The sequence below is a fragment of the Nylanderia fulva genome, unplaced genomic scaffold, assembly GCF_048542155.1.
Source record: "Nylanderia fulva isolate GAGA-0341 unplaced genomic scaffold, ASM4854215v1 Scaffold19, whole genome shotgun sequence".
Classification (NCBI taxonomy): domain Eukaryota; kingdom Metazoa; phylum Arthropoda; class Insecta; order Hymenoptera; family Formicidae; genus Nylanderia; species Nylanderia fulva.
This window is the reverse complement of record NW_028190161.1, coordinates 2,794,785-2,806,548: the sequence shown is the minus strand read 5'-3', so window position 1 is coordinate 2,806,548 and position 11,764 is coordinate 2,794,785. Positions and strand designations below refer to the sequence as shown.

Sequence of the window (11,764 nt, the reverse complement as noted above, 5' to 3'; positions counted from 1 at the left end):
TTTCAAAAAATTGTTTTCAAAAATGTGTCACAATGTGTCATCTGTATGTGTATGCGAAAATATTTTAATAACAAATTTTATAATAATATCTGAGCTTTGCACACATGTAAAATAATGTATGCGTATAATCAACATTTGGTATTTTTGTCGAAAATAACAATAGGATGCGCAGTTGCTTCATAGGATTAATAATATGAATCGAATCTTTTCTCTTTTTAGTATGACGTACCTTCAGCAAAACGTTCTGCATTCAAGAATTGTGATTATTTCCTCGCGTATCCGCCTCGTAAATTTGCACTTGCAATAACTCACATCGCGTTGAACTGTTTGAAGTTCTCTGCAAAATAGAATTTGATCGGCCAATCAGGAACGAAAATTTCTGTGTTTCGATTGGTCGATCAAATATTATTATACCAATCGGAACAAAAAGCGCAAAAATTTCTTTGTTGTGATTGGTCAATATCCACAACCATTATAAATTCGCCACTGTTGACACCATAAAAATTCTACCACATCTAGGAACATCGGGATGGTCTCGATTATATCAGATCATGTTGGTATCTGCACGGTCTTGTGATCGAACAGCTGAGGAAAGTGAAGAAGAGGAAGGTCAGAAGTTTGACACCTCGAACGAGATAATTTCTGTATTAATTAACACAAAGTCTTGACAACAACCATGGTGGATCGTGCGAATATCAAGCAGATTATACCGGCATTGCCGGATGAAAAAATTGGTAATTAAATTCCGCATGCATAATAGAGATTCGTCTATTTGACAGGGTGCCCCTCCCAGCAAGTTTCTGTTTTTATTGTTCAACAATTATATTGTCGTTATTATAATAAAGAGATGTGCTAAGTTATGTTTAAAAAAATGTTTTATTGTCGTTTTTTTGTATAATATTTATACGCATTGATTTATGCGATTTTACAGATATGCTGGCAGCTACAAGTGTGCTCCAGCAGCAAGCTGCTGATATTAGGAATCAACGAATTAATTGGCAGTCTTATTACCAGTAAGTATTTCTAAATTATTCTTAAAAGACAGAAAAACTTAAACTGATTAATAACATAAATTTAGTAACGTACAAAAATATTTGTATGGAAGTGTTTATATGAGTAGTATTTTAAAAATATTTATAATGTTTTTAGATCACAAATGATATCGAAAGAAGACTATGATTTTATAGCAGCCTTTGATACAAGTGATGCAAAAGCAAGAGAAAATAAGCTGAAGGAAAATCCGCATCAAGCAGCTAAAACTTTTCTTAATTTGCTTGGTCATGTTTCGAAGGATCAAACAATTCAATATATTCTTACTATGATTGATGACATGTTACAGGTATAATGCTACACACATTTATTCTACTTATAAGACAAACGAAATTTTTTTCATTAGTATTTTTACTCCAGTCAAAGTTTCATTCTTTATTAATTAAAATTTTAATGTAACGTTATTAATAGGAGGATCGCAGTCGTGTGGAAATCTTTCGTGAGCACTCTACACGAAAACGAGAATCGGTTTGGGGACCATTTCTTAATTTGTTGAATAGACAAGATGGCTTTATAATGAATATGACATCACGCATTATAGCCAAGTTAGCTTGCTGGAGCCATGATCTTATGGAAAAAACTGATCTTCAATTTTATTTAACATGGCTCAAGGATCAACTAAAACTTAGCGTAAGTTTATTTTAATAAATTATTATATCACAGGTTGTGTAAGTCAGAAGACTCAGTCCAACAAGGTTCAAATTATATCAGTTATGTTACTTCTTTGTTTTTGTTTCATTATATTATAGTAGTTTAATATAATTACAAATTATTAATTTATTAATTATATTATATAGCAGTATGAAAATGCTAAGTTTTAAGAAAACACAGGCATTTAAAATTATATTAATACTGACTATTCAAATTGCACAACTGCTGAGATGTATCTTTTTTTCCATGTGAGCATGTAAATGAATTTTACACAATTATATAATTTTTTGTATAATAATTTTTATTGGAACACTAAAAAAAATATGCTTATCTTATTTGAATGGTTTGTGCTTGAAAGCTATTGCAATGTTAGTTGCTTTATATGTATCTATGTAGTTAGTTTTATATGGTTATTTTAATAGTATTGGTTTGTCTTTTGGATGGTAATAATTTATTTTAATGTGCGTGTTGCATGCAATCTACCTTTAGTAATCCAACTAATTTATCGTGTACTTGGTGGGTTCTACAAAAATAATCATGTGTCTTGTATTTATATAACAAAAAGAATGACATTCTTATTAAAAATTTCCATACCTTTTATTTATTACATTAATATTAATATAATAATATTTCATATATAATTTATTTAATATACATTATTATGTTATTGATTTATAAATAACACATAACTAATCTAATGAATAATATATAATTATTGTAATTTGCAAATTATAGAATTTATGTGATAAATCTGTGAAAAAAATTTACAAAAGCCTTTTAAATATAAAGACATAACTAACCGAATAAAATTAGTGTGTGATTGATCAATATATAGATTTATCGCTTCGCGCAAAACACGAGAGCTTAAAACACGAGAACTTTCTTTGAGAATTGTAGTAGAATTTGTATAGATAAAAAATGAGATGGGGTTTTAGTTTGATGCCATTCAGGACAAAGGCTTGCATGCGGGACTAGAACAAGACATTGCTGTGGAACAGGCCAAGGAGGCCAATGAGCTGCACGAAATGCTCAACCCGGTTGGTTTTGTAATGACTTAATCACAGTAATATTACTTATTATTCTAAACAAATTATTAAAATCCTTAAACCATATACTGCCAATAAACAAACTACTGATGATTTATAAAGATGTTTAATATTATATATAAATGTATTATGAACTCTTAAAGATCTTTAGGACTGAATTTATTAATGAACTTTTAACACGAATACGCATGAATTATGCTTTATAAGAGCCTGTTTTGTGGATGTCATATTTATAAATTTCTTGAATTTTAGATGCTGTTAGATAATATCTTACCTAGATGCTACTAATAGATGCTAAATCTTTCAATAAAATCTAAATATATATCTTATATATTATATATATATATATATATATATATATATATATATATATATATATATATATATATAAGATATATATCAAATTATTATCATATTTTTGCATGTAGCAAAATATCGATTAAATTTTCTTTTAAATTAGAAAGTTATTTTTTTGTTCTACTCTATATTTTTTATTCGAGAGACATAGAGGATACACATTATATTTCTTCCACTTTTTAGAACAATGAGTACATCCAATCAGTGGCGCGTTGTTTACAAATGATGCTTCGTATAGACGAATATCGTTTTGCGTTCGTATCCGTTGATGGAATTTCAACTCTCCTCAGTGTTCTTTCTGGAAGAGTAAATTTCCAAGTGCAATATCAGCTTATTTTCTGCCTATGGGTACTTACTTTCAATCCTCTCCTGGCAGAAAAGATGAATAAGTAAGTAATCTTCCTTCTTCTCCCTCTTATTTGTGATATGTGTACATTTTATTAAAAAATTTTAACTCATAATTGTTCAATATAACTGTAATGTCTAAAAAATTGTGTTTTATATTGCAGATTCAATGTCATACCCATTCTCGCCGATATACTTAGCGACTCAGTCAAAGAAAAAGTAACACGTATTATACTTGCAGTATTCAGGGTAAGTCAGAATGTCGGGGAATAAGAGGAAGATTATACATATTACATTTTTTTATATTATCACAGAATTTAATCGAGAAAGTAGAAGACGGGCAAGTTGCCAAGGAACATTGCATCGCTATGGTGCAATGCAAAGTATTGAAGCAGCTTTCGATATTGTGTCAGCGGAAATTCGACGATGAAGATATTACTGATGACATCGAGTTCCTGAACGACAAATTGCAAGCATCCGTGCAAGATCTAAGTTCGTTCGACGAATATTCAACGGAAGTGAAATCTGGCCGTCTGGAGTGGTCTCCTGTTCACAAATCGGGCAAATTTTGGCGCGAGAACGCTAGCCGTCTCAATGAGAAGAATTACGAGCTCTTGCGGATTCTCGTTCATTTGTTAGAAACCAGCAAAGATCCTCTTGTCCTCAGTGTGGCTAGTTTCGACATTGGCGAATACGTACGCCATTATCCGCGTGGCAAACAGTACGTTAAGTGAATTTCTAATGTTATAAAGAAGTATATTTTGTACATTTTTTTTATTTTTTAGTATTTAATTTTTATAATAAATTCAGTATTTGTGAAAATATTTAAAATTAATTTTTTTGTTAAAATAAAATCTCGTGTATTTCAGTATAATTGAACAGCTTGGCGGAAAGCAACGTGTAATGCAACTTCTTGGGCACGAAGATCCTAATGTTAGATATGAGGCTCTTCTTGCAGTACAAAAACTCATGGTACATAATTGGTAAGTTATAAAATGTTAAGAACTTTCTACATTTTTTACTATTCGATTTCTTTATGTTGAAACAAATTTGTTAATTTTTTAAAAATTCTTTTCCATGTATATAAATTTGTTGTCTATATATAAACATTTATAACTATGTAAATTATTTACCTTCTTAGGGAATACCTTGGAAAGCAATTAGAAAAAGAACAAGGTGCATCTGGAGCGTCCACTAATAAACCTGGAGCACAAGTGCCAGCAAAAGCTTAAATGTTCGTACAACCTGTATAAATTATGATTTTTCCGTTTGGAGAAAAAATACGAGAGTATTATAGAGGATTTGCGTGCGTGACATTATCTACATCCGCTTATGTAAAGCACTTGTATAATTCGATATACTTACATTCCCTTCCATTCTATATTATTGTAAAAAAAAAAAGATATAATCTATTCTCTACTTTTCTTTCGTGTAATCCAATTTTGTAAGATAATTCTTGATTATATATAGATATATATATCCAACTCATGTATATACAAACTTATACATAGGGACGTTTTACATTGCGAATGTAATAAGATATATAATGTTGATGTATAATGAATCCCGTCACGTGTAACATATTTTAGCTTTATGTATAGAATGTTCTCTGGAATGTTAGAGAGAATAAAATTTTATTCTGTTGAAAAAACTGTTGTACACGCGACATTACAAACATCCACATACGTACAGATATATTTTACTTAAACTTTCCTAAATTGCAATTTAATGTTAATATTACAGGATGCCAATTGTATTAAGAGAAATCTGAATATATATGGTATCTCGATCTCATTTACATTATCTTCTTCGCCGCACAGACGGCATTTCTTATCGTCGTCATCATTTCTATTATTCATGATTAATTCGGGTCCAAGTAGCGAACCGCATTTTTGGCATGCTAAAGTCTATAAATCAATATTTATTATATTTAATGAATCCCTCAAATACTGATTTTATAAATAATTAAACAATATTTAATCGATACGATTATCATATTAAAATGTTAAAGGAGATAATATCTCTTATCGCTTACCGTCATTTTATCGGAACAATGAAAGAGCCGATCTTGAAGAAGGTACGAGCAACCATGAGAAATTAAAGCGTCTCGTTCCATCTCTCCAAATCGAACACCGCCGCCTCGTCGACGACCTTTGAGAGGTTGTCTCGTTAGTTGATCGAGTGGTCCAGTGCTTCTTACCTGAAAATAAGAAATATAAATATGTATATATATACATATAGAGAGAGGAAGAGATTGTTTTCGTATAATTTTAAGAGAATGGAATGACTTATTGATTTTCAAATTACACATAGAAAAAATAGACGAAGAGACGCAAGCAAAAATGCTGCTATTTAAATAATAACTAAATAAAATCTAAGAAATCATACACATAAAATAGAATGGAAAAATTTTTTTAGATGCTAATATAAAAATTTATATGATCTAATTTACCTGCCACTTGTCGGAGACCATGTGTCGCAATCTTTGATAATGAACTATACCAAAGAAGATGCTGGCTTTCATCTCGCATCCATATATACCTGAATACATTCTTTCAGTTCCGTAATAATTATAGCCATCGAGTTCTAATAATTTTCCGAAGTAGTCTATGGCTGTGTTTTCCTCATCAAATCTAAAGGGTGTAGCATCGTGAACTAGTCCATGCACAGCCGCTGATTTTCCGGCCATCACTTCGATCATCATAGCTATGGAAAACAATGATTAGTTACATGGTTTTATTACATGGCAGTTATAAATTATATCCATATTTTCTTGTAAAGCCTCTCTTGTAAAAAAAATTTTTAGTTTGTGTTATAAGTCTGAATTGAAAAAAAAATTCATCAGAATTCCTATATTATCATAGTATAAATAATTTAGATAATATATAAAATACAACGCAAACGTACCTATTGTCATACGACTTGGAAACCCGTGTGGATTGAATATAATATCCGGAACCATCCCGGTTTCTGTGAATGGTAAATCCTCAGCAGGATACAACCGCGAAAGAATTCCTTTTTGTCCCGCTCTTGACGCAAATTTATCTCCAACGATAGGATTTCTCTGAAAAATTAATGAATTTTATGTGTGTGTGTGTGTGTGTGTGTGTGTGTGTGTGTGTGTGTGTGTGCGCGCGCGCGTGCGTGTGTGTGTGTATAATGTATATTATGTTCAATATAATATTATATTAATATTAAATATATAATATGTTAAAATATGTGTAGATATACAAAATTGTACCAACAGGAATACGGAATGTAATACATGCTCTTCGAGGCTCTTGACTGTTAAGTGTTCCACATAACTTTACATTGTCAATGTAAGCGTTTTCTGTGCTTTTGTATCTTCCAATGACGTAATTACTATTATCAGCATCATAATAACTGTCAAATATACATATTTGATGAGTTTTTAGCGAAATAAAAAAAATGACAATATTAAAGCTAAAAGGGACTTTACCAATAATAAGGGTCATCTTCTTTGATAAAGGCACCCATAATAGGTAAACCATCAATATCTAACGTTTTCTCAAGTTCAGGCTTGTCTGGATTGCGTGTAAAGTAACTCTTCTTATCGTTTAAATCAACAAATTCAGACTTATAGATCGTTCCATGTCCGAAACCGCGTTCATAGGATGCCTTGTTGATTACCATCNCGTCTTCCATATCGTACCCCTATATGTATCAATGATATAAAATAGAATTATGAATAATTCTTGAACCGAATTTTTGATACTAGAAACGAAATAACACTTACCGTATATGAAATAACAGCAATTATTGCGTTGGTACCCATCGCAAAATCATCCATGTTAATATTATCATGATGCACTGGTCTAAAAAGAGGCGCAGCTGGTGTTTGCAATCTGTACAATTTTGTTTGCGATTGTTGTTGCCAATTGTAACATGGCGTTCCCATTGTTTGCTTACCCATCTACAAGAAAATATTGGTAAAAATTTTTACTTGCATTATTAGCACATTCGTGTAATTTGTGGTATTATTAATTTACATTATTTATTAATATATATTAATATATATTAATAGATATTTTTCGACCTACAGATACGAACCGGAATAATTTTTATTCAAATCTGTATGAATTATTATTGTATTATTGTTGATGTTAAATTATTAGTTTTAGTAAACTAATGTTTGCACATATGAATGTGCACACTGAGCATAAAAAGATTTACCTGACATTGGTACATGTTTCTTGGACTCTGATTACAATCTGGCATTGGAATAAGTTTAGCTAAATTGCTGAAGATGGTTGTTTGACTTACTTCCTGATGAGTCGTGAACTAGCACACACAAAAGAATAACATTTTTTTTCTTATCATTAGATATAAAAACTATAAAAATAATACAAAAAACATAATGTATATTTACTCCTTCATAAGCTTCTTCAGGAATCACACAGATGTCCATATAAATTTGTTCAAATGTTCCAATAAGTTCAATTTTTTGCACAGATAGATTTATCACTGGTCTCATCATTCTAGCTGCATTAGTAAACAAGAATAACCCTGGATATTGAGCTGAAACCTTCTTCTTTGGTACAAGCGCAATTTCCAATGTCGATGGTATCTGAAGATAAAATATTTCATTAATATACATGATAATTATAAACTGAATCACAAGATATCTCTCGACTTACTTCTTGGCCTTCTATCTTAAGCAATCTGAGTTTGTAGACTACTTTATTAATAATCTTGTTCTCGATCAAACCGATTAGTTTTCCATCTAACATGACGGTATACGAATTTTTCCAATTATCTGCGATAGACAATGGAATCATTCCAAGATCTACCAATACTGTGGGTATCGCGGCTTTTAATTTTGGATTTGGATGTTTTGTGACAACACAATTCATTGTTAAATGATTCAGCAACCCACATGGAGCACCGTCAGGCGTATGTATTGGACAAATAAATCCTACAAATATTACAATAATATTATAATTGATATATTTATTTTGATTTTTATTAATTAGATTATCAATAATTATGTAATATATAATCTGAAGAGAAAAATTGCAAATCATTGCTTATATTTTTATTTCGTGCTCATTTGTCAACATCTCTATTAATGTAGACAAATTATAGTAGGATTTTTTAATTACCCCATGCATCAGGCAACAATCGTCTAACTTCGGTAGTCCTCATAGTTTGGAAAAATGTGCCTCTATGTATCGCACGAAAATGACTCATATAACGCATCCTATTAATATTTTCCACAACAATTGTGAGGCCGGAATTTTGCATGAGACCTAGACCAGTGGACGACTTTACACTTCCAGTGGATAAGAAATACTCCATTTGTGCGTCAATGTTGCTCCGAATTTTGGTAACATTCAACATTTCTTCTAAATAGGTAAAAAGATCAAAATATATATAAATTCGTGATTTTATTTTCACAAGAGATCAAACTTACAGGTAAAATACTTACGCATATTTAAAATGTACCTATTACCAGCACTTTTGGCACGTTTGAGAATATGAATTTTAAGATTTGCCAGCCACGAGCCCAATTTCTCTTTGAGAACTTGTAGATACAAATGCCCGCCTAACAAACATTCGTGCATCATCACGGAATCCGCACCTTCGGCAGCGCATTTGTTACGGGCAAGAGCAAACAGTTTTTTAGTCATGAATACAAGTAAATGAAACTTATCAATCAGTTCATCAAGATGAATGGCAATACAATGTCTATACATAAATGAATATGATAAAATTAAGACTTGTAATGAATTATACATGAAAAAATAGATAATTTAATGAAATACAAACTTACTTTAGAATATAATTACAAATGTCTATATCAGTTGCATCTGCAGGCAATTCAGAGAATTTTACTCTAAAAATTTTTCCTACATACGCTTTACATTGTTCATGCCAATGTAAACCTTCTTCATGTAAAGCACGTAACATATTCATAACACTATTACTGTAATAGAGATCATCTTCACATCCAGCAATTAATGTTTTGTAAATATATACATCGGTCACATCTATCAAACATTTTAGCATCAATATTAATGGTACATAGTAAGTAGTTTTCTTGTGAGTAAAAGCGAATTTTGCAGAACCATCATTCACATAATGCAGTGTATTGTTCTGTAAAAAATGTATTTATATTATACTGTATATATATACATTTACACTAACATATAAAATACATAATAAAAGTAATAATATAAAATCTATAAAAAAAAATATTTCTGTGCTAAAGTATACATACCGTGGCAGTATTATCTTCTTGAACACTTCTTAAAAAAATACCGAGATCGCTAAATTGTTCACCACGAGTTTTCCAACCTGGTCTTTTTATAGCAATGGGATAGTTTCGTCTCGTCATTATTAACATGCGTACAAGTCGCTCTAATCCTTTGATTATGAAATATCCACCCCATTCTTGTTCATGTTCACCATGAGCAACTAATTCCTTAGGACTCATTTTATTTAGGTGACATCGATTAGACTGTAAATATCATATATTTTCATAAATTATTTCATAAATTATAATTCAGCATAAAAAAATATATATTAAAATTATCATATAAAAAAATTAATAAGACATAATATTTAATGATTAGAAAATAAAAAGTAAAAAGCCAATTTATTATTCTTTATTCATTGTTATATGTATATTAACTGTTTATTTTATTTTATTTTTTTTTCTAAAAATTATATAAGAAAAAATAAATTTTGATTTATTTTTTCTACAAAAATCTAAGAATATTAAGATAAGAAATATTATATTTTTTTGTTAATTGTAAAATTACTGTGCTTATAAAAATTAGATTCATTTTTTTCAATATGTGTGTGTGTGTGTGTAAGAAAAAGAGAAAGGGACCTAGTTATTTATTAATAATTATTGATTAATAATGATTAATAAGATCCTTTTGTATATTTTACCTTGAGCATAATTGGAACTTCTCCTAAATCTTTCTCAAGAAATTCTTGCTCTATGCCATTTATAGACCATCCAAGTCTCACTACTATTTTACCTTTATAAGTAGCACCCCTCTGTCGACATTCTGACGGATATATTTTATAATTTTTTACACCAATTGTACCAGAAGGTACAGTGGGCTTATGAATTTGCACATTGTCTAACCAGAGGATTATTTTGTCACCATTAGGAAGAGTTAAATACACTGGTGTACTGTTTTTTATACCTTGAAAAAGGCCATCTTCCAGCATATAATTAAAAGAGTCAATGTGAGGTTTACCCAGAGATTGTAACAGCTAAAACGTGTAGAAAAATTAACTATCTAGTGTCGTAAATTTTTTGGAATAATTTATTTCTATAATGTGCGTGAATAAAGATCTTTAATAGTATATAACACTAAATTTTAATTAATTTTTCGATATTATTTATAGTATTTATACGATTTTGCATTAAAAAAAACAATATATTTATATTGAGATATAAGAAAATCATTTGAATTGTATCAGCTTAGTATGTGTGTACACAATTATGTTATATATAATTTTGTATAAAAAAATACAATATTTACATCATTCTGTTTCTCAGGTGGTTTACCAAAATCCGGCGATGTGTTCGTTAATTTAGGCTCTCGCAACATATTTGACATATTCATTGTAAAATATAATTTCTTACGATCACTTTTTTTTGGTTATAAAACAATGCTTTCAAAACAAATCTCAAGCATAAACCTTAAAGAATGAGATTGCATTAATACGACAAAATATTTGTGGACGCCAATTGGCTATCGGATAGAGAATTTCTAGAATCTCTATGTATTTACCATCTGACAGCCAATCAATGCATTGGACAAATATTTTGTCATACTCATGTAAGTTCATCTTAATATACGTAATTCATGGTACCCACGTGTGTGACACATTGCAGATTCCGGTACAAATTTACATTCTGTAATATTTAGTTATAAATGAAATGTATAATATATTTAGATTATGTTAATGTAGAATATATAGCTGGAAATTTATAAAAAAGCTGGAAATTTATAAAAAAGTATTCTAGAAAAAAGTTAATACACACGCACGCACACAACTTTAATAATAATTTATGTATATTCTATTAAAAAACTCCAAATAAAATATGTATATTCTAATAATATTAACATTCAGTTTTAATCAGTCAATATATTAATTTTTATATATGAAAAACTTCTTATGTAGCTTCTCTTAAAAAGTACTAATAAAGTTATCAGACAAAATCTGATATATAGAAATGGCAAAAAGCATTTTAATATATTTGGTAAAGTATTAGAATCTAATTAGATAAGGGATGATATAAATTGAAATTTTAAACATTATAATTATAT

At 29.7% G+C, this 11,764-nt stretch overlaps 2 protein-coding genes across 3 annotated transcripts; one reads left to right on the top strand and one right to left on the bottom strand.

The window, feature by feature from the left end:
- Nucleotides 1-561: 561 nt before the first annotated feature.
- On the top strand, nt 562-5,138 carry VhaSFD (V-type proton ATPase subunit VhaSFD). 2 transcript variants are annotated; one of them, XM_085481722.1, is made up of 10 exons: nt 562-734; nt 932-1,013; nt 1,150-1,339; nt 1,462-1,680; nt 2,637-2,738; nt 3,288-3,493; nt 3,614-3,698; nt 3,764-4,170; nt 4,319-4,432; nt 4,591-5,138. In XM_085481722.1, the coding sequence occupies exons 1-10, from the start codon at nt 677-679 to the stop codon at nt 4,679-4,681; spliced, it is 1,554 nt and encodes a 517-aa protein (XP_085337848.1). In that variant the 5' UTR covers nt 562-676; the 3' UTR covers nt 4,682-5,138. The 2 variants fall into 2 exon arrangements, with proteins under 2 accessions (XP_085337848.1, XP_085337849.1); XM_085481723.1 differs by lacking the exon at nt 2,637-2,738 and having other exon boundaries at nt 563-734.
- Nucleotides 4,725-11,131, bottom strand: RpI135 (RNA polymerase I subunit Rpl135). The gene is made up of 16 exons (XM_029309195.2): nt 10,973-11,131; nt 10,368-10,700; nt 9,691-9,930; nt 9,244-9,566; nt 8,899-9,158; nt 8,573-8,815; nt 8,108-8,385; nt 7,840-8,037; nt 7,644-7,751; nt 7,207-7,383; nt 6,910-7,124; nt 6,695-6,833; nt 6,357-6,513; nt 5,902-6,155; nt 5,485-5,649; nt 4,725-5,356 (listed from the first exon to the last, which is right to left on the bottom strand). The coding sequence occupies exons 1-16, from the start codon at nt 11,054-11,056 to the stop codon at nt 5,153-5,155; spliced, it is 3,378 nt and encodes a 1,125-aa protein (XP_029165028.2). The 5' UTR covers nt 11,057-11,131; the 3' UTR covers nt 4,725-5,152.
- Nucleotides 11,132-11,764: the final 633 nt, after the last annotated feature.

Excerpts from the sequence above, each read along its gene's own strand:
- VhaSFD (XM_085481722.1), top strand. The coding sequence starts at position 677 with ATGGTGGATCGTGCGAATATCAAGCAGATTATACCGGCATTGCCGGAT. Across the intron at positions 1,014-1,149 it reads AATTGGCAGTCTTATTACCA|ATCACAAATGATATCGAAAG; the intron begins GTAAGTATTTCT and ends TAATGTTTTTAG. Across the intron at positions 2,739-3,287 it reads TGCACGAAATGCTCAACCCG|AACAATGAGTACATCCAATC; the intron begins GTTGGTTTTGTA and ends TCCACTTTTTAG.